The 23,345-nt window shown below is 37.0% G+C and overlaps 1 protein-coding gene and 1 long non-coding RNA gene across 4 annotated transcripts; both read left to right on the top strand.

The window, feature by feature from the left end:
* Positions 1-4,292: 4,292 nt before the first annotated feature.
* On the top strand, positions 4,293-6,310 carry LOC138700109 (uncharacterized). 3 transcript variants are annotated; one of them, XR_011332211.1, is made up of 2 exons: positions 4,293-4,883; positions 5,491-6,310. It is a non-coding gene; the product is annotated as an uncharacterized lncRNA (long non-coding RNA). The 3 variants fall into 3 exon arrangements; XR_011332212.1 differs by having other exon boundaries at positions 4,293-5,144; positions 5,502-6,310; XR_011332210.1 differs by having other exon boundaries at positions 4,293-5,144.
* A 13,265-nt stretch (positions 6,311-19,575) lies between these two features.
* Positions 19,576-22,327, top strand: LOC138700537 (uncharacterized). The gene is made up of 2 exons (XM_069827131.1): positions 19,576-19,814; positions 20,176-22,327. Exon 2 carries the CDS (start codon positions 20,440-20,442, stop codon positions 22,228-22,230), a length of 1,791 nt encoding a protein of 596 aa, XP_069683232.1. The 5' UTR covers positions 19,576-19,814; positions 20,176-20,439; the 3' UTR covers positions 22,231-22,327.
* The last annotated feature ends 1,018 nt before the right edge of the window (positions 22,328-23,345 follow it).

Here is a 23,345-nt window from a genome sequence, read left to right as displayed (position 1 = left end):
AGAAAATATTTTTTTGCAAGTGTGTGTTACTTGGGTGTTCCAATTTAGATCGCTATCCATAAAAATGCCAAGATTTTTAACTGTTTCACTGTATTTAACAATAATCCCATTCAATGTTATATGTGGTATAGTACCACTATCAAGAGTACTTCGTAGACGATTATGTCCCATTACGATTGCTTGCGATTTCTCTGGATTTAACCTTAATCCAAATTTGTGTGACCACAGTGAAATCGAATTTAAGTCTTCGTTTATTTTATTTACTGCGTCACTAGTCTCATCAGGGTGGAAATGCAAATAAATTTGCAAGTCGTCAGCATACATATGGTATTTGCAGTGTTTTATCATTTTAGTCACGTCATTAATATAAATCATGAAGAGTAAAGGTCCGAGAACTGATCCTTGTTGAATTCCAGATTTCACGACACACCATCTTGAAGAATAATCGCATGCAATGACACATTGTTGACGTTCGCGAAGGTAGGATTCAAACCAAGTAACAGAACTTTCAGAAAGATGCAGAAGTCTTAATTTACATAATAGAAGGTCCGTGTCAACTGTATCAAATGCCTTACTGAAGTCAAGTAATGTCAGTAATGTTAATTTACGTTCATCTGTGGCTTCACGTATATCCTCATTCACTTTTAGTAGTGCTGTAGTCGTACTATGTCCATTTCTGAACCCGGATTGGTATTCGTCCAGTAAGGCATGTTCGGTTAGATAGTTCATTAGTTGTTTGTGAACAATACGTTCCAGAGCTTTTGATAGGGCAGGTAGGATACTAATTGGACGGAAATCATTTGCACATAATGGGGTTTTAATTTTAGGGATCGGACGGATAAAGGCTTTCTTCCAGAGGTTCGGGTAGGTAGAAGTTATGAGTGAGGCGTTGAATATATGTGTTAATGTCGGCAGTATTATGTCCAATATTTTCTTCAATAATATTATACTAATATTATCCACACCTTCAGCTTTAGAAGTAATACGTTTTATTGCCGCTCTCACTTCAGTTTCTGTGACATAAGTGAAGAAAAATATTTCTCTATCCGGAATTGGAGTCATTTGTAATTCGTTAACTGTCTGCTGTTTGTCGACCGTATCCAAGGTTATTGACTGTACCGTTGCAAAATGGTCATTTAGTTCGTCAAGAGAAACTGGCACACTGTCTACCTGAGTCCTGGGATTTCCTAAGCCAATTGTCCGTAAGTTTCTCCACAGTTTGGAAGGGTCAGCTCCCCCCTTCAAGATGTTATGAAAATGTCTCAGTTTTGCGTTTCTAATGGCTTGAGTAGTTCTGTTACGTAAGAGTTTATAATAATTATAAGAGATTTCTGTCTTGTCATGTTTAAACGTTTTGTATGCAGTGTTTCTGTCCGTAATCATACTACGTATGTCAGCAGTCATCCATGGTGCTGGTGTTCTTTTTACGCGTTTAGATTTGATAGGAGCATGCTTGTCATATAAATTTATAATATACTCATTTAGTTTAACAACTTTCTCGTCAACAGTATGTAAGGTCCATATTGAGTCCCAGGGAATCTTTATTGCGTCTTCAAGTAGTTGGGTTTCATCAATACGTTTCAAGTCACGATACTTTATGAGTTTAGGTGTGGGCTTGGGACACTTCAAAGAATATACTAGATAAATAATATCGTGGTACGAAATTCCCGAAGCCGCACATTGTCCATGTTTTTGTATTTTGTCTGCATTCTTCGTAATAATTAAGTCTAATAGGGATTCGGAAGATTGGGTATGGTGGGTTGGTTCAAGGGGAAGGACTGCTAGATCAAGAGCCTGGAACATGGTCAATAGATGTCTAGTGTAGTTCGAATCAGAGGCTAACAAATTTGTGTTGAGATCACCCATTATTAAGACGTGTTCATAATCTGTGATGAATTCCAATAACGATCTCTCGATCTCTGCAATATCGTTAATCTTCGGGGGTTGGTAAATTACACAAATAAGGCATTTCTGAAAGCTTGTCAATACTTCTACAAATAGCATTTCAGGTTTTCCGGCATACTCGCCAGGAGATGTGTGTATTATTCTGGGATTGAGATCTGATCTGACATATGCAGCAACGCCGCCCCCTTGTTTATTTAAACGATCATTTCTTAATAGCGTATAACCATCTATGTGTAATGTCGCTGAGGATAATGTAGGTTTGAGCCAAGATTCAGAGATGAGAAGAGCATGCAAATTCTGATTCGAGAATATGGATTGAATTTCGTCAAAGTGTGCAACCAAACTCTGAGCGTTAATATGGGCTACGTGAAGGGATGAAGAGTTCTTGGAAAATGCTGTTGTTAAAATGTTGAATGCTTCAGGGTGAGAGAGAGGGTTCTGGTCAGCAGGTATAGGGGAATGGTGTGAGTGAAGGTCATTGTACAATGTTCTGTCAGAGACAACCGGATTATTGCTGTCAAAAATCAGGGTATCCAACTTAAAAGAAAAAAAAAAGTTATATAAAAATATGAAGTTGCTACAAGTAAAGATTTCCTATTAATTAATAACTTAGCTAACTTAGCTAAATATAAACCCAGTTGAAAAGCTAGTAGATCTAACCTAGACTAAGAATTAAAAAGTATAATTAAATAATAATAATAATAATAATAATAATAATAATAATAATAATAATAATAATAATAATAATAATAATAATAATAATAATATAGTCTTGGGAAACTAACACTAAAGAAAATTAAAAAGTAGGAAGAATAAAAGTAACATTGCACAACAGCTCACAGTTCAGAAGTTCAAATCTGCAGCACAAGTTATCCGGTGCTTTACATTACCTACTTTAACGAATATTACGCCGTCTATAGTCCAGACACTAGACACACCAAATTTGCCTATCGCTTCCCGTAACAGGCCATGCCTTACCTTGGTCAGATCTTCCCTCAGGGTCATTCCGGAGCCCTTCAGCCTCTTTTTGTTAAAGAAAACTTCACTTCTCTTCCTGTAACTACAGAATTTGACAATAATAGGCCTCGGTCTACCGTCGCTAGTCGTGCGGCCTACCCGGTGGCTTCGGTCGATATCTTCTACCTTCAGTTCCACTCCTATGTTCGTTGCCAGTTCCACCACGAGCTTGTCGGTATTCTCGCCAACCTCCTCCTCGATCCCGAAGATCCTGACACATTGTCTTCTCTGATATTGTTCGAGATCGTCCACTTTTCTTTCCAGTTCACCAATTTTACGGTCCCGTTGCTCAATAGTCTGCTTCAGATCCTGGATAACTTCGGAGTTGAAGTCTATGCTACGCTGCAGCTCCGACACTACCGCATCTTTTATAAGGTTGGCTAACGTTTGCAGCGCGCCAGACTCCTGCATCATGGCTAGAAACGTTTCTTTAACCACTCGCTGCACTGTATAATAGCCTCGATTTCTTCAGACTTTAACATTTTCGGAGGCATGATTGCAAAGTATATAAGCACAATAATTCTGTAACACTTTATAAACTGGATGAGCACTATTCTAACACTTAACACTAGATATTCACCTTCTTAACAACGTCTAAACTAGGAGGAGTGATAGTGTAGAGCAGAGAATTAGGCTTACTACAAATTACACTGGTCAACAGTCATATTGCGCCAGACATAAAACTAACAAATTCTTACTAATTTCGACCTCCAGAATTAAAAAATAACAAGCAAAATGTTCCATCACTTCGGTTATTCGAAATGCACAATAGGCCCTATAATTAATTTTCTATTTTTAATTTTTCTATGCATTTCATTTAAAAAAAAAATCACCTTATTTCGTGTGTAACTATTTTGTTTTACAAATGTGAAGACCCATTATGTGAAAAAAATATTAGTATAAGTAGGGCACCATGTTAGAAGCACTTGTAGAAAGGGAAATTATTTTATTGCCCTTCTACGAGTCTATTTCGAAGGAATGAAACAGGTTCGTGGTATAAATTCACTTTAGTTTACCTGATTTCACTTGAGATGTGCATTTCTTTCACTGTGAGCTTTAATTACATTACTGCAGTTTATATTTTGCAATATATCACCATGTCAAAACCACTTCTAGAAGCGGAAATTGTTTTATTGCCCTTTTCTGTTCCATTTGGAGGGGAAGAAACAGGTTCGCTGTATGAAAACGCTTCAGTTTACCGGGATATTTCTGTGGTGTTAGTATTCTGTGTAAGATGTGTATTTCTTTAAAGCGTGCTTTAATGATAATATTCAAAGTACAATGGTTTATATGTGCGGATTTGAAGGTTGTAGCATTGCTTTTTGGAATGCAATTAGGCTACACAAAATTTTGCTGCTTTCTGTACGAATTAGACAGTCGCGCTCGAGATATTTTATTTTTATTTTATTTTATTTTATTGGGTTATTTTACGACGCTGTATTAACATCTAGGTTACTTAGCGTCTGAATGAAATGAAGGTGATAATGCCGGTGAAATGAGTCCGGGGTCCAGCACCGAAAGTTACCCAGCATTTGCTCATATTCGGTTGATGGAAAACCCCGGAAAAAACCTCAACCAGGTAACTTGCCCCGACCGGGATTCGAAACCGGGCCACCTGGTTTCTCGGCCAGACGCGCTGACCGTTACTCCCGTTGCTTACGTGATTACACAAGCTGGCGCATAGCACGATCGAGAGTAGGTCTCTGTGAGTCATGACAATTTCTGCCGCTAGGTTCGCCTCTCTGCCCTATGAAATGATGAATAGTACCATTACAAAGCATTGTGCATCGTGAAAATAGTTCGATTAATTGTGCATTACTCATTGAGTACGAATATTACAAATATGCCAAGCATATTACAGTGTTATTTGAAGTTTGTTCAGCTAAGTTATATTTGAAAATTGTCTGTGTTTTGCTATGTGAAGAACTCTGTACCAACAGGTCGTATATTTATAGGTTAAGGTAAATGTCAAAGTTCTCTCATATAACAAGCAATGCTATGTTAAAAGTGGCGAATTGCATTTTCCGACTCTCGAATGATGTGACCCGAAATGTAAAATAATTTCATGCATTATTTCACTTACCAAGCATTACTGATATAGGCCTAATGAAAATGTGAACGACGTGATGTAAACATTGAAGATAATGTTGTTACTGTTTTCCCTTTCTCTTTTAGAAAATACCGACAAAAGTAATGAATTACCTTCATGCTGTACTTATTAGGTAATTAATGTGTATTTGTCTGTATTTTAGACCTGTGTATTGTTACGTAATTATCAGTGAATTAGGTAAGAGAACTTAACAAGGTTAGTATGAGCTTAGGTAATGCACCTAAAACTGGTAACTAATGGCTGCTGCGAAATAGGCTGAGGTGGTTATCGTGTGAATCAAATTATATCTAGAATATCTAGTTTTATTATATACGGATACGTAAAGTTTTTTTTGTTTTTTTGTTTGTTTTTTTTTTGTTTTAGCATGTGTTTGTAATTTTGTGAGGTTATGTCTAGCCTAATTTCTTCTTATTCTTGTATCATTACCAATACATTAATTTATTTTATATTCATTTCAGGTGTTACGGAGGTGTTACATCTATGGTGGCAACTCTACTTATGTTAGGATATGAAGTAACAGTATATATTCAACTTCATCATTTGCTAAAAAATTAAAGAAAACTGTATGTCTTCGACTCATTCCATCGTCATTTCTTATGTATGTGAACCACGTTCATTCTAAAAGTGCTACATTAAATGAACACTATAGACAACGTGATGGAACAATTTACAAGTTACTGTTAAAGTGCTCAACATTTTCAAGTGGTGCTATACCCATTGTTTCAAAATGTACATACATATTTTTACATTTCTATAAGAGGTGTCATAAATTATTTCAGCATATTTGTAAATTCTTCAAAATTAATTCTTCTAATTAAGACCATAAAGTAATGAAATAATATAGCCTAGGCCTATATGTGATTTTATACTACCTGTATTGATGTTGATCTTGGTAAATTAATCCAATTTCACAGTGTTGTCTTTTGTATTGTGGTTCATAACAATTATAACAGTATGTACGTGGAAATGTTTTTAAAATAATAAATTCTAGCTCATGATTTTAAGTGGTCGTTTCAATGGGAGGTTATATTGGAAAGATGATCACAAATGGATAATTTACTGCAAGATACAAGAACTGAATATAAGTGAGTGTTCCGTTGAAAGTGAAAGTGAAAATTTCGTTTTACAAGAGCTAAGTAGGCGTAATATTTATTTTAGAAATTATTTGAAAGCTACAGAATATGAAGAATAGAGCTGTAACCATAGAAATCAACTGCGAATGGTGAGTGGCCAGGTTTCTTTAATAATTGAAAGGAAGTAAAAATTATTTTCTTATCATCCTGTTTTCAATATTTAAATTTAAGCACCTTTCTCTTCCTTGTTATTTCGTGAGAGATTACTTCATACTATCACATAAGCTAAATTTTTTTCTGTACAGATAATAAAAATTACATACATAAGTAGGCTACTTGAATACTGACGATACAAACTTCATATACATACCTCATCAGGTATATTCAAGAAGACATCTAATATACTGTAACCAGCACATGATTAAAATACTGATCAGATGTCCAACAGTTTCTTACTGCACACTTCACTTCAAAAGTTTGGCACATAGTTAATGAAAATCTTGATCAGGAAATCATTCATAAAAAAGTTAAATGTACACGTTTAAAACTTTCCTATAACATAGGGCATCCTCATTGTTACTTTTAAATTTTAGGAATGTACGCTTATAACTGTATCACAATCTGAAATAATCATAATATTTATAACATGAGGGTCCTTGTAGATAATCAGTTCCAGTGTTCTATATGTAATTAAGAAATGGCCCAGTTTATTGCATTTTCAGCACTTTTCTATTTAGGGGCTTCTGATTAAGTTTCCTAATCACTTCGTATTTACTGGAAATATCTTTGGCAATATTGTCCAGTAGTGCTTCACAAGTTTTCCCAAAAGAAAAAGGGACATTTCCTCATCTTTACATGTGTCGCACTTCAGTTCTTGCGAAAATCTTGGCTTCAGAAAAGAATACTGCAGCGTTTACTATTACTGTGCTCAATAGATTAATCAGTAGGCCTATAGAAATGTTTTCACCACTGCAAGAAAAAATCGCGTAATAATTATACTTCTCAATTATTGTGACGTTCGTATTTTTTTTAAAAGAGAGGGAAAAGTTAGCCTTCTTGCAAATGCTTAATTATGAATTCAAGGAAATTAAAGATAATGAAGTACCTTAATTAGTTGCAATATCTTATTTAATAGCAATATTAATAATATTAGGTGAAAAGGGTAGGCTATAGTGCGTATATGCAAGATGTCAAGTTAATTTATTTCCGGAAATGTTTGGTGTATGAACTGAAGTACAGAGCAGACAGTCCCTCAGTTTATATGTAATATGTTATAATATCAAGAATGACAGCCTTTTATTGTAATATAATTGAGGAGTAGAAGTTTGCAAATTACGTCTATTGTCCATAAAATATTGTACGAAGCATTTAATAAGCAATGGTGAGTCCTTTAAATGTCCCAAATGTCAATGTCTTTTAAGTGTTCTGCTATGAATATATAGGGCAGAACAGCGCTCCGAGCGGCGGAATTGGCATTACGAGGGAACCACTTCAGACTCGTTTTTCAAGCTCTATGCGCCAGCTTGTGTAATCTCGTAAGCAACGGTTACTCCACATGTGTGTACTCGCGCTCGAGATAAGCATTATAAAATAAAACGACAATCACTAGAGCCATGGAAGAAAAATATTATACAACCCCCCCTTGTACCTCAAAGCGAAGTAATTTTACCCATTTTACACAATAAGTTAGGGTTAATGAAGAATTCTGTTAAAGGGATAAATTATAAAACTGAAGCATTTAAAAATATCCAGGAAATATTTCCTGCTATTAATAACCCGTGGCGCTACACCCGTGAAGAGCCCAGACCGACCAGCCGGCTGCCTGGCCTCACGTTCACATACCAAAACAGAGGTGGACGATCATCCAACTAGAATGGAGGTATCGTTCGCAACCGGCTTTCGCTAACTATCGTAGCTTCCCAAGTGCATCACGATGCTAGGTGGGCACCGGTCCCATACACTGGCCGAAATTTCATGAGAAAATTTCTTCCCCCATGAGGACTCGGACCAGCGCGCATTCCTTAACATTTCCTGCTATTAGTGACTCAAAAATAAAAGAGGGAGTTCTCAATGGGCCACAAATTAGAGAAATAATGGACAATCATTTCGAATCTTTGCTGGAAGGAAAAGAGACAGCCGTCTGGATTCCATTCAAGGAGGTTGAATTAATTTTCTGGATAACTATAGAAGTGAGAACTATGAAGAACTAGTGAAAAATTAACTGTTGGCGTATTAAACTAGGGGTTGTAAAATTTCCCTGAAAATTCACTTCCTTCACTCACATCTTGACTTTTTTTTCCCGAGAATTGTGCGATTTCAGTGATGAGCATGATGAGCGCTTCCATCAAGAAATTTCAACTATGGAAAAAAGATACCAAGGACAATGGAGTACCAATATGCTAGCAGACTATTGTTGGACTTTAGCTCGTGATGTACCTGATGCCCAGTGTAAAAGAAAATGCAGAAAAAGAAAGCTGTAATCTTCTGAACAGTGAATATTTGGCCTTATTGTCATTATATAAAACAATATTTTGAATGTACAGTATATAAATTCCAAAATTTCTCAAAAACCGTAACCAACAACTGTTTTTACTGTCATTTTCGTATTCAGGAGGCTCAAATTATATAGAAAACATATATCACATACCTAGCGCAAAAAAAATGTTAACATTTATTACGCAGTGTTATTATTATAAATTATTATTCACCTGGTGCTTTCATCTCATTTGCAATTTTTCACATATTTTCAGAAATCACATTATTCTCGTGATATTGTTTTAAAGATTGTACAGAATGTATCTTTCCTGTAGTAAATCAACTAATTTATCCGCATCGAGCTCCATTATGAATAATGTGCACTACACAACAGTAGTATTTTTTGTACATAATGAAAGCGTGCAATCATAGCCACTACTAACGCATGCGCAGTACACTGCAGCTATCAGTCTCCTCGCGACGAACTTCTAGCAGTCATTCGATGTTGTCTCTTCGTGTCTCCTTGTGTCTGCTCGCGACCGTCGCACCGCGTCTGATTCTGTGTGCACCACACCATAAGAAATCAATGGGAGACAAGTACCACGAGACAAAATGTCGCGTGCGTCGCGCCGCGCCGCGTCTGATTCTGTGTGCACCCGGCCTAAGTACTCTTGAAGGCAATAATAATTAAATTAATGGTTATAATAAGTTTATTTTGAACAATTGTCAACAACATATTATGAGAATCATTATAGAAACATTTGTTAAACTGTTACAGGATTTTCTGTCCTTTTAACCATGTAGATGTATTTTTTGTATAGTGACAATGTCATTACAATTTTATTTTCTCTTTTCTTTCGCAGCATATTGAGCCAAGTTCCGAAAGAACTATCCATATACATATATATATATATATATATATATATATATATATATATATATATATATATATATATATATATATATTGTTACGGTATCCTAAATATCGCCAAAAGTAGCCGGCCTTTTACGGATAGAATGTTTGATAAGGAGTGCAAGATTTCAACTTCAGAGATATTGTGTCCTTCCCTGGTGATTTTATTTGAGTCAATTAGTCTCTCTCCACAAAACAATCTCTCGCCGCGTGCAGGAACTTGGTGAACGTTTTTATTATGACGCCCTTTTCTGTAAATGTTGAGCAGACTCCAGTCAAATTCCAAAGAGAACTGATAAGGCTTCAATGCCACACAATTTTGAAAGATATATATTACAATATTCCAGGCGGCCTCGTTTTATAAGAACTTGGAACAAAAAGAGTTCCCGCGTATCCACGCATTGACATGCAAGTTAATTGCTATGTTTGGCTCTACATACCTTTGCGAACACATGCTCAGTCATGAACCTGAATAAGAGTAAACTAGGTCAAGTTTGTCCGATGTTGCGTTGGAAGCACTGTTACGCATTCATTTTGATTGATCAAACAATTTTCCGTGATATAGGTGGTTGGTGGAATCAAATAAATATAATTTATCTTCATAACTACGGGAAAAAGGGCTATTTTATTTTGTTGTATTATTTTGTAAAGGCTGATTGTTGTAATTCTTGAATTCTTCCTATGTGTCATAAAATGTGCCGTCCATGCACCTTACTGGCTCACTCCACCCCTTCCACACGTGCCTTCCTCTCAGCGATCGGTATTCCGTCTCTTTTCCACTCACTCGCTGTCTCTCTCCGGGCTCGCTAGCTTCGGCACGGCTACTATGAACCCAGGGCTGACACGCGGCTTCGCGGTGGCTGTCCACTTGGAATGGTCTGCTGTACTGCATGGCCGCCATGAAAAGGTTTCTAAGCCGGCCACTTTTATTTCCATAATGTACATCTGTCGCTGTTAAAAGACACACGAATAAAAAATTTAATTATTTATTTGAGGTCACCTGTATCTCAATTTGGACGTGTTTTACTTAATTGTCTTTGCTCACGCAGTCGAGAATTAATGGAACGAGCTTCGTATGTTGCATGTCTACTTAAAAACAATAGGAAATTGTGAGCACATGCTAGAGGTTGAAGTAGTACTTGAAATTCTAATATTTCTAAGCACCCAATAAGTACCCTCCATGTAAGATGTGTGGCACGATACGATGTATTAGAGCATTCCATGCCAAGTGAAACACTGATTTAATCGCAACCCTTCAGATTATATGGAAATATTTTTGTAGATTCTATGAGAACATTCATTAGACCTGTATTTCTTATTTACGAAATTGCGACTCACAACATAATCAGTGCATGAAATGGACAGAACAGCGTTCCGGTCCTTGAATCTCAGGACCCTTTCAGCTTCGTCCACAGTACAACCAGAGTATAGGTAATCATACAGTATGAACACTTCGAGTCGGTACCTTTGATGTAGTAGGACTGATTTCAATGACCTTCAAACCAGTTTGAGCGTGAGATTCTGCTTTCTCCCAGGAATTGGCACTGACATCAGTCGACACAGCGGAAATATAGCACATACAATTAATATATCTAGGTACATTATGTACTCAAATAAAATAAATTGAACCGATGAAATAATAAATCCGTCATTAACTGTAATGTGTAGACTATAGACTCTAGAGTTTCTTTATAATGAGAGTTGAGACGTTGGCCCCAACAACATTATTAAAACATGTAATGATTTGATAGCGTTGAAAATGGAAAAACAAAACTCCTATAAGAAGTAAAAACCATCTACCTAGGGTAAACATTGGTAATTTCGTGGCAGTGGTTATTTCGTGATATTTTTTCCTGGCTCTTTCGTGAACTAACCAATATTGTTACGAGATTCAAATTTCCGCCAAGGGATTGCATATGTTGTCCGGTTCACAGAAACATATAGCTACGCTTTGTGTGACTATTGTAGCTGCCTCTGTGAGCTTTTGTGCTTGGAGAGAGCAAGTTAGCGTCGATTTCTCAGGCGTACAAATTTTGTGGAAGTTTGTAATTACATTACAGGCTTATTACTAAACGTAAGCATATAATATTTGGTACAATGATTTATTATATGTTAATGAAATTTTAGAAAATATTTTTGGAATTTTAGATAGGGGAGAGTCGGGTAGTATCGGACATCGGGTAATATCGGACAGTGAGTTTCTTTCATCTACCACACGATGATAGTACCTGATTGACATGGTTACATTTCTGTGATGTCGCATAGAGAAACGAAACCATGTCATTCAGGTACTACCATATGGTGGTAGATGAAAGAAACTCACTGTCCGATATTACCCGATGTCCGATACTACCCGACTCTCCCCTACATCTGTAGTCGCCATTTAGGCTTAGCTTTACTGATAGAAATCTTAGCTGTTTGAGGCAACATTTTGTTGAGCATTAAGCGTTAGGCCTACATTTTACACTATTTTAAAAATTGTATTACAATATGAAGTTTAAAAGTTTTTTTAGTGGGTTATTTTACGACGCTTTATCAACATCTTAGGTTATTTAGCGTCTGAATGAGATGAAGGTGATAATGCCAGTGAAATGAGTCCGGGGTCTAGCACCTAAAGTTACCCAGCATTTGCTCATATTGGGTTGAGGGAAACCCCCGGGAAAAAAACCTCAACCAGGTAACTGGCCTCGACCGGGAATCGAATCCGGGCCACCTGGTTTCGCGGCCAGACGCGCTGACCGTTACTCCACAGATGTGGACCAGTTTAGAAGTCTGAAGATAAGATGTGATATGAAGTTTAGAAGTCTTTTTTTTAGTGGGTCATTTTACGACGCTTTATCAACATCTTAGGTTATTTAGCGTCTGAATGAGATGAAGGTGATAATGCCGGTGAAATAAATCCGGGGTCCAGCACCTAAAGTTACCCAGCATTTGCTCATATTGGGTTGAGGGAAAACCCCGGAAAAACCCTCAACCAGGTAACTGGCCCCGACCGGGAATCGAATCCGGGCCACCTGGTTTCGCGGCCAGACGCGCTGACCGTTACTCCACAGATGTGGACCAGTTTAGAAGTCTGAAGATAAGATGTGATAACAAAAAAGAAAAGGGGGGGCACAATGGGTTCAGTGTAGCTTCTGTTTGATTTGTTATCATGCTAAGTGCCAAAGCACGTATGATAAACAAGCTGATGTTTTCATGTGTGATGGATGCCAGAGTGACTCTGATGAAGATGAGAGTTTTTGCATTGTCATTATATGAGGGGTACTCCAAAAGTAATGCACAACATTTTTTTTTTAATTTATTTTTATTCTACACCTTTGCAATATATGGAGGTCATAGATACATCCTTCCCGCTTCTATTCAATTTTAATTTAAGTCGTTCCCGTGAGTGGAGCCATGATAGATTCCTTCAAGATGGCTGCTGTACTTGACATTCGTCAGAAGCAACGTGCTGTTATCGAGTTCCTGTACTGTGAGAATGAGACAGTGGGAAACATTCACAAGAGGTTGAAAAGGATGTATGGAGAAACAGCTGTCGATTGCAGTACGGTTAGTTAGTGGGCAAGCAGATTATCTGGTGAAAGAGGGCACGCCAATATTCGGGTTACTCCTCACAACGGCACACCCTGCACTGAATGAAGTCCTGGCAATGTGAAGCGCGTTAACAACATGGTTGTGGCTGACAAACGAATAACAGTGAAAGAATTGTCACCAAGTTGGAATAGAAGAAGCGTGTGCAGAATATTGAAATGGTTAAAAAAGCTTCGTACCAGGTGAATTCCGAGAATGTTGACAAAAGTCCACAAAGAAACTCGAAAAACAAGTGTGCAGCGAACTTCTGAACCAGTATGAGAATGGTGGAGATGTCTGACTTGCAAGAATTGTGACAGGAGATGAAACATGGCTCCGCAATTTTGGACCGGAGACAAAGAGACAGACAATGGAGTGGCATCATTCAAATTCACCAAAGAAATAGAAATTCAAAACTGCACCTTCGGCAAGAAAAGTTATGGCTACTGTGTTTTTCCATTCAGAAGAACTCTTGCTTGTGGACATCATGCCACATGGAACCACCATTAATTCTGACTCGTATGTGGCATCTCTCAAGAAACTTCTCGACCACATCAGGAGAAGCAGGATGTTCTGCTATTGCACGACAACGCATGGCCACATGTCAGTCACAAGACCAAGACCAGATCAGAAAATTCGGATAGACAACACTGAAACATCCGCCTTACAGTCGTGAACTGGCTCCGTGTGATTACCATGTCTTTGGTAAATTGAAGGATCCCTTCGTGGAACGAGGTTAGAAGATGACTCCCTTGTGCACGCTGTTAAAGGGTGGGTCAGATATGTTGATCCAGACTTTTACCATGCTGGTCTACCGTGCTGGTCTACAGTGCCGTAAGGCAGTTCAAAGGGACGGGGATTATGTGGAAAAGTGACATGTTGTTCCTAAAGGATGTATCTACATTCTGTGAATATAGCAAAGCTGTAGGATAAAAATGTAAATTTTAAACAAATGGTATGCATTACTTTTGGCATTACTCTCGTAATATAGGCCATAGTAAAGCCCGTAATTAAAGTGTTCACTCTTTCAGGGCAAAGGGGATCCCTTTTCAATTTCAATTTTTACTGTGATTTCATTATTATTACGTGCTGATACGTATTTCTATATTTTCTTGCTATGAATATTAGCCGGAATTACTATGTTTAAAGTCTTGTAACAATAAATGAGAAATTCATTTGACTTTAATGAATTTTTCCACAATTCGTCTACCTCTCACGAAATTATCAATGTAATATCACGAAATTACCAAGATTATCACGAAATAATCAACCTAATAGCTTAAGTCGTAAAAGTGGTTTTTGGCAATTGTTCAAAAACAATCTTTTATGTCTCCAGATTTGTACAGCAAATTATCGTTTCTTAGATGAAAACATCGGAATAAGGATATATTTACACATTTGCATTTTAAATTAATTTTCATGAAATTATCACGAAATTAGCAATGTTTACCCTATATTATATTGTATACAAATATTAAATGAATTTGATACATAATTTTATAATGTACTATATTATTTTATAATATAATTTATTATATTTAAAATATAAAAATTATTATTACAACTAGTTTGTCACTGAGAAATAAGGAAAAGCTGTTAACTTGAATTTATTTTAAGCAAAGCGTTTCTGGATTATGCAATAAGGTAGGCGATGTTTGGATCCTGTACTCAGTTATTATCCAACCAACCAACCAACATCTTGTTGCACTGAAAGTTTATATGACCGGAGATCAAGCTGACTTGCTTTTGACTCCTCCTTTAATTTATAACACTTTGAAATTGTTCAGTCTAGTTCTTCAGTCCTTGATGTTAATCCATGATGAATTTGTAAAAGATATGGCTGGTATAACTTGGATTTTATTATTTATGTTTGATGATTAAACTTCTGTAGCAGAGGATTTGGATGATTTTTCAATGTTTGTATAAATTTGAATTTTAAATTTTCCGAAAACTCTTCAATTGATACTATGTCCAAAACTTCATGTAAAAATTTATTGGATGTTGTGTAATCAGTTCCAGCAATTGTGAGCAGAACTGTTCTTTGTACACCACGCAGTCTTCTTAGTAGAGACCCATTGACAGATGACCAAGCTGGATATGCATATAGGAGGCTAGCTCTGATTATTGTTATATAGAAAGTTTTCTTAGTCCACAAACTCAGCGATGGTGACTTGAATAAAGGATACAAACGTTGAAACATAGCATATCCTTTGGCAGCAATTTTATTCATGTGAGGCTTAAAAGAAAGTCTATGGTCCAAAAGTATTCCCAAATAAGTTGTTTCTTTTTGATCTGGAATTACTACATCAAAAAGTTTCAGTTCAAATGGTTCTTGCGGTCTTCTTTTAGTGAAAATTACTACAGAACTCTTAGAGGCATTGATTTTTATTTTCCAATTTATGAGCTAACATCTTGCGCTTGAAAGTAGAACTAAATGCCGGCACACAGAGAAACAAAGCACAGGAAAATTCGCTCAATGTCCATTTTTTCAATTAAGTGCCGAATACCTCCAGACGCGCAGCTGAATTAGCCGTGAAAAAAAAAGTCAATAAGTATGCTCATCTTTTAGACAATTATATCTTTGTCCCCTTTGCTGTGGAGACTTTCGGTCCTTGGAGTCATGACACTAAAGTTTTTGTATCTCAAATCAGCCAAATTTTGATCTCCATTACCGGTGATCGTCGTTACACTACTTATTTGCATCAGCGTTTAAGTATTGCAATTCAACTCGGAAATGCAATGAGCGTTTTGGGTACCCTTCCCAAGTCCAGCCCTTTGGATGAACTCTTTTTCTTGTAAAATTTATTTAGTATAGATAGATAGTTTTAGAAGTAATTTATTTTTTCATCACAAGATAATATTTTATACAAAAAAATTATATTATAGTGTGAATTAAATAATTATTAAAAAGAACTAAATTGTTAAAAATATTGACAGCGTGTCGCATTGCTTTGTCGTACAAGCTAATTTATCACACTCTTACTGTACCTCCACGGCGGTGGTCTAGTGGCTACAGCGCTGAACGTCCAATCCTGTAGATCCGGGCGGGAGAGAGCGTTATAATACGATCGAGTATAAAGACAACAAGTGAGAAAACATTTTTACAAGATGCCATACCAGCCGAAGAGAAGATTCATGATCATGATAATTAGTCATTGTTCAATTACACAATACATAGTTTCACTATAAGTAATTTAAAAAATGAATCCTAATAACGTGGTTGTGAAAAATACTAAAACAAAAACTCTAAAATTTATCTTGGGGGGGGGGAACCCCTTGTTGGCAACACTGCTCTGCGTTTTACTTTTGGCATGGCAACAAGGCATATAAACTGAAGAATGCACTAATCAGATCACGTAAAAAAACTTCTGAATAAACTGACGCGTGTGAACTAACTCATAAGAAAGAAGTGTTCGGACTGAGAAACATACAGTGCAGTGCTGAGTGGCACAGTTTCAGGGACTCCCCGTCGTCAACTTCTTATAACCATAAGTTAATGTCATTCACCTTACACGTGATTGGGAGGGGAATTATTGTCTTATTATAACTATCATACAGCAACAGTACGTAATAGTTTGCGTTCCAGCTATGACATGTTCGGGAGAAGCATTAAATCGAAAGGGGAAAAAATATTTCGAAAACCTTATAGGCCTAAATATGCCTCATATCCATTAAAATATTTAAAATGATGCGTTATAAAACAGGTCAAAATATGCAATTAACTTGTATGCAACTTAAAACCATGTGTAATCAATTCATTCCGATTACTGATCCGAACTTGCGCTCGGGCGCCGGTTCGATTCCCGCTTGGGCTCATTACCTTGTTGAGATTTTCCGAGGTTTTCCCCAACCGTAAAGCGAATGTTAGGTAATCTATGGTGAATACTCGGCCTCATCTCGCCAAATACCATCTCGCTATCATCAATACCATCGACACTAAATAACCGAGTAGTTGATACAGCGTCATTAAATAGCAACTAAAAAAATGAATTAAGAAATTGCATGAAAATCCGATCCTAATTATCAGGTTATTTTGCAACGGAGAGGGGAAAGGTAAGTTTCGTAAATTATTTCGTTAGAAAACCATTTTACCAATAGCCATCTTCAATAAAACTGAAGTCGTCCTGAGAGGTATAGTGTACGGGCGTTGATTGCGCGATAACAGTTCGGCTACAACAATGCTTTCAAGATTAGGCCTACGGGCCTCTCACTCAACGTATGTAGGAGTAATAAAATGAAGACAATGCTAGTCACTTTTCGTATATATATATATATATATATATATATATATATATATACATACATACATACGTCGCTGAAACAATTTCCCCAATGATTTACACTCAGGACAGTATTTAACATTTTAGCTGCCCTGAGTCATTTAAAAAATGCTGACCCTTAACCTAAATAACCATGTAAGTTACGAAAATTTAATCGAAACTAAGACAGAGAATTGGATAATGAATATTCGAATGAAAATGGTAAAAAGAAATACAGCAAATAAAATTAAATTGCTTAAAATATCAAGAATAATGATGCAGTACAGTACCTCCAGCAATTACTGTCGTGCTTTTGCTGGATCTGAAATCTTCCAAATTTTGTTGCAACTCTTGACTTGAAATATTCTCTATGTGCTTCGTTTATTGCACAGAATGCTGGATAATTATCAGTGGCGGCTCGTAATCATTTTTGTTGGTGGAGCCAGATATTTCACAAATTTTGCGATAGCCTATATGTTAAATAATGCACCAAGATTTCTTTATTTCATTTTAGTCCATTGTTTCTGCTTAAAAATTAGTTCAGCATAATACAACTAGAACTACCAACTGCATAATAACGCAAATTCAACATTAAACTCACCAATTTGCAGAATTATTTATAAATGAGATGTGCTCGTCTGTCTTTCTGGCTGGCAAACTTTTCGATGACCCTGTTCTTGAAGTTCGGATTTTTATGGAGAAGCTCCTTAAGAATAGAAGAGAAAGCCAACGAATTCAGCCTATCTTGACCCATGGTCTTTCTGATAAATGTTTTTATCCTGTTTAATGTGCTGAAACTCCGTTCTGACTCAGCTGTTCAAGCAGGTGTTGTTAATGCGATTTGAAGGGCTTTGCCCACTTCAGAGAATGAATCTTCAAAGAGTAATCCATAAAAAAATTGAACAAATCATACATCGAGGAAATATCTTTAAATGTATCATTTCGATAGATCACTGATAATTCATTAATAAATTTTTCTTTCGAAATTAATGGACTGGATTTTTTTACGAAAATACTAGCCAAGTCGCTGGGGAACTTATCTCTGTATGAAGCAAATTTCTTTGGATCAAGTAGACTATATTAAAGTTGCCAAATATATGTAACTGCAGGAAACGTCCATTGAATTACTTAGTTGATAATGACATCGCATACTTCTTTGGCATCTGCCGACAGGCTTACTTGCCTACCGAGTTCCAGCCTTTTTCTTGGATGAAACGAACATTCTTCTTTATTATCGACATTTATTTCGTATCTGTTAGTGTTCTCTCTTATTTCCATTACTGCCGACTCAAAATATTGTAATGCATCAGATATGCTCAATCTATTTACATTGTTTATGTCAACACGTTTCTTCAAGTCATAAAAGAAATTTAGAAAAACAAAATTAATTATTATTTAACAAGTTTTTTTTTTTAGGCCAAAAGCTTCTCTCATTGATATATCATTCCATTCATTTGAGTCATCTCCCTCTTCAATCCTTTCGAAGCATTTCAATAGCTCCGCTTTATTTCCCTTAACGGAGGATACAACTCAGGACTGAAAGTTCCATCGTGTTGCTGCACAGATCGCAGCAGGTCACCGCGTTTAGGTGAAGTGGAGAAGAATGTTGTGAACCCAGTAATATTATTTGCAAACAACAACTTCGCTGATTTAATTCTCTTTAAACACGCACTTTTTAAAACTAAATTAAGTTGGTGGGCGTAGCAGTGAACAAATTTCGCATAAGGAAATGTTTTCTGCGTCAAAGCACAGTCTAGTATACACTGTCACGAAGCTTGAGATGTTGAGGGTACTAGGAACAATAGATTGTGCCAGTACTATTTCACATTGTCTGTGATGAGGCGATAGTAGCGATCCTAGTGGTTAGCAACTATCTATGGATGCATATTCCCTACGTATTGAGCTTCGTGATTGTATATACTAGACTGTGATCAAAGTCTGGACCCCATCCTGGTTGCAGCCGATAGAATCTCCTGAAGGTTTGGAGCTTGAATTGATAAATCTGCAGAACAGCATGCCACTTAGAGTTTCGGTGAAATCAGGAATCGAACTGCTTGCTATGTTGCCTAAGTCAGAATTTCCAAATCTACGCTTGTTTGCCTCCTGTCTAATAATTATATTTGCTTCCACATAATGCTTCCAAATTCGAACCAGATTTTAATGCAAGAAAGAAGTGTCAAAGCTCTAAACCTAAACGTACAGAAAGATCTCATGAGTAGGGGGGGATTAGGTTAACTGGACCGGTTAGGTTAAGTGGTCCATGCTTTTAAATTTTGGCGGGAGTTGTTTTCTGTCCTATCCAATAGATGGCATAAGCAATTCTACAGTACAGACAACCTAAGCCTTCAAAAACAATTGAAGTGCATAAGGCATCCTGTTTAGAGAGGCTTTGTTGTTCAAGGAGGTTGGAAGTTTTTTTCCTGCTTGGTTTTTCCCTGGTTTCATCACTGCTGAAAAAGAGTTACGGAAAAGTTCTTTACACCATATTAACCGTAAGTATTTACTCTTTAAAACAGATTATTTTGTATTTAAAAATATTTGTTTCATATGTATTTTAGAGGAGGACAAAGAAAGCATGTGCTGTGGGGTTAACTGGCCACCAAACTGGTTAGGTTATGTGGACCGGGCCAGTTAACCCCAATATAGTTTTCATATTATTGAAGTTCATTTTTTAATTTCTTTTTTAAAAGCTGAAGTGTAGGCAATTCTCTTATGTTATTTGCTGTTTAGTCAACTGTTCGAAGACAGGTCTGAACCTCACAAATGATACCAACAAGACACCACTTATGAGGCATTAACTTACTTATTAAATTCTGATTGAGATACACTTCTAATTCCAAACTTTAATTTCAGATGCCGCGTGTTCGAATGCGTACAACCAATCACCGGTCGTATTCAGTAGAAGATTTGAAAGTAGCGGTAACAGCCACCAAAGAAGGAATGAGTATTCGTGCAGTATCTGCTTGATTTAACATCCCAAGGACGACGTTGAAACGTTTTGTCAGCAAATCTGTTGATGGATGTGTGGTAAATTTTAGGCCATCTAATGAACACAAAAAGGTGTTTACGCCAGCAGAAGAGCTGTCTCTGTGCTCCTACTTGAAGAAAGTTGCAGGTATGCACTATGGTTTGGCATTCACAGACACAAGGAAGTTGGCTTATGAATTTGCTGCGGCTAATAATAAGCAACTTTTGCCAAATTGGTCTGAAGAGAAAATGGCTGGGAAAGAATGGCTTCGTTCTTTTATGAAGAGGCACAAACTTTCTCTCAGACAACCAGAGGCTACAAGCTTGAGCCGTGCAACCAGTTTTAACAAATTTAATGTAGACAAATTCTTTTCAAATTTGAAATCAACCTACGAAAAATTTGGATTTGGACCAGAGGATGTTTACAACCTTGATGAAACTGGTCTCACAACAGTGCAGAAGCCTGGAAAGGTAGTTTCCCCTTGTGGCCAGAAGCAAGTGGGTAAAATTACTTCTGCAGAGAGGGGCACTCTCGTAACTGTGTGTGCCATTATTGGGAGCACAGGAAAAGCAGTCCCTCCATTTTTTGTGTTTCCCCGTGTGCATTTCCAGGACCATATGCTACACAATGCCCCACCTGGAAGTAGAGGTGCAGCTCACACCTCTGGATGGATGACTGGAGACATATTTTTGTCTGTATTGGAACATTTCATCAAACATGAAAGGCCGTGCAAGGAAAAACCCAAGCTTCTCATATTAGATAATCACGAAAGCCATATATCAATAAGGGCTGTATCACTTGCAAAAGAAAATGGTATAGTTTTATTAACAATACCACCCCATACTAGCCATAAGCTTCAGCCACTCGACGTAGCAGTTTATGGTCCATTCAAGCCATATTACAATAAAGCTTGTGATAGGTGGCTAATCAATCATCCTGGACAGACACTACGCATTTATGATGTAGCAGGCCTTAAGGGTGAAGCTTATCCATTTGCATTCACTCCTAACAATATCATCAAAGGATTTAAATCCACAGGGATAATGCCTTTTAATGACGAAACATTTGGTGAAGCTGATTTCCTGTGCTCATCTGTGACAGATCGTCCTTTAGATCAAGTTCCTTCGCCCAATCATGTCTCTGCTATCCATCTAGAGCCTTCAACCTCTTGGACCTCTGTTACTGATCCAGTTCCATCCACGTCTTCCACCTTTGTTACTAGTCCAGTGCCTTCAACTTCTTGCACCTCTCCTAATGATCCAGTTCCTTCAACATCCTTTTCCTCTGATATCGATCCAGTTCTTTCATCTTCTTGCACCTCTGAAAGTAATCCAGCTCCTTCACCTTCTAATGAAAGGCAATTTCAGACAGTGGAGAATTTTGTGTCACCTGAGATCTTGAAGCCATTTCCAAAGTGTGGACCACGAAAAAGAGATGGTCATGGTCGAAAGAAAGGAGAATCTCTCATTCTCACTAGTTCGCCCATCAAGGCTCGTCTGGAAGAAGAATTCCGTGTCAGAGAAGCAAAAAAGTTCAAGAATAGGAAAACTGCTAGACTGGCACTGGACTCGTCATCAGGTGAAAGTGAGCAGTTGGTGTTAGATGACTCTGACTCTTCTTGGAATGAAGAATGTGAAGATGATGATGATTCCTACAAAATTGAAGCTGGTGACTTCATCATTGCTGAAGTTCATGGAGTGAGAAAAGAGTCTGGTCGCAACTTTGTAGCAGTTGTGAAGGAGTCACTTCGTAGTGGTGTTCAAGTGACATTCTATAAGCGGCATTTGCCGTCAACTCGATTTTCTATTACCAATGAAAGTGCCTTTGTTGCCAATGCTGATGTTGTTACGAAACTTCCACGTCCTCTGAAGAACTTAAGACAAAGATATGGGGGCATGATTTATTTCAATATTGACTTGTATGAATATAGCCTTCGCTAGGACTCGTTTCTAGCTAAATATTTGATAAATTGATGTATGTTATGTTTTAATAATTAGTATTTTTCATAAAATGTGGTTTTAGAGTTCTTGCAATATGCATTGAAGTTAATATTAAATTTATTAAATTCATGTCCAATGATTTCACTACCCGGTCCACTTAACCTTACCGGTTAGGTTAACTGGTCATTTTTCAACTTAGTAAATAATTTCATTTTTCACAAAAAAATTTGAGTACTATGGAGTCATTGCTCCCCATATTGTGTGGACAACACCTTACTTAAACTTCACAAGAAATTTAATGTAGATAAGTTAAATATGTAATATTTGTGACTAATTTGAAAAAAAAGTGGTCCAGTTAACCTAACGCTCCCCTAAGTTTATTTCATTTTCCCTGATATTTAAAACAATTACGTCCTTGAATTTGTGATTGTTTAGGAATATAGGACAATATTTTCTGAAAATAGAGGAATATTCTTTAAAGTATAAACACTTGTAAACTATAGAGAATATTATGATAAACTGCCAAATTCAAATGCTGACATTCATGTAGCATTATAATTAAATAGTATTTTAAACAGCAACTAATTACAAGCAATTACTTACTAAAACGCATTTAAATTTCACACTAAGCTCCTGTACAATATTACACTCCACAGTGCAGCAGGAATCACTGGCTCAGGCTGCGATCTACATCGTACTAACACGACATTGACAGTTCGAGAAGCAATTAGGCGAACTGTAAATCTTGCAACACCATGTTTCAGTCAGCGAATTTTTCTTAGTGGTTATTAAGAGCTAGCTAGCCAGTAGCAGCACTCCCCTCCACCTGCAACTAAGACAACAGCTTCCCCCTGCATGTCTCCACCAAATCACGAATCAACTCACCAGCTCAGTACAGTAGATCCCTTCATCCAAATCAGTATTGCAATTTTTGGTTTGTAACCTTTTTACACTCTTACATAGTGACCATACCAAAAGAGCTACGACTTAATTCTTTTTACCCACTCGTAGAATTTATCTTATGTATTCACTTGGGGAACAACTCCATTTCACAAAAAATGACAACCCCCTTTAATCAAACACCTCGTATTATAATCAGACAAAGGGATTTTCTG

The sequence above is a fragment of the Periplaneta americana genome, chromosome 5 (assembly GCF_040183065.1).
Source record: "Periplaneta americana isolate PAMFEO1 chromosome 5, P.americana_PAMFEO1_priV1, whole genome shotgun sequence".
NCBI classification, from domain to species: Eukaryota; Metazoa; Arthropoda; class Insecta; order Blattodea; family Blattidae; genus Periplaneta; species Periplaneta americana.
Note: the sequence above shows the minus strand (reverse complement) of the source record. Positions and strands in the feature narration are given on the sequence as shown.

Coding starts and splice junctions, on each gene's coding strand:
- LOC138700537 (XM_069827131.1), top strand. CDS start 20,440: ATGCACTATGGTTTGGCATTCACAGACACAAGGAAGTTGGCTTATGAA.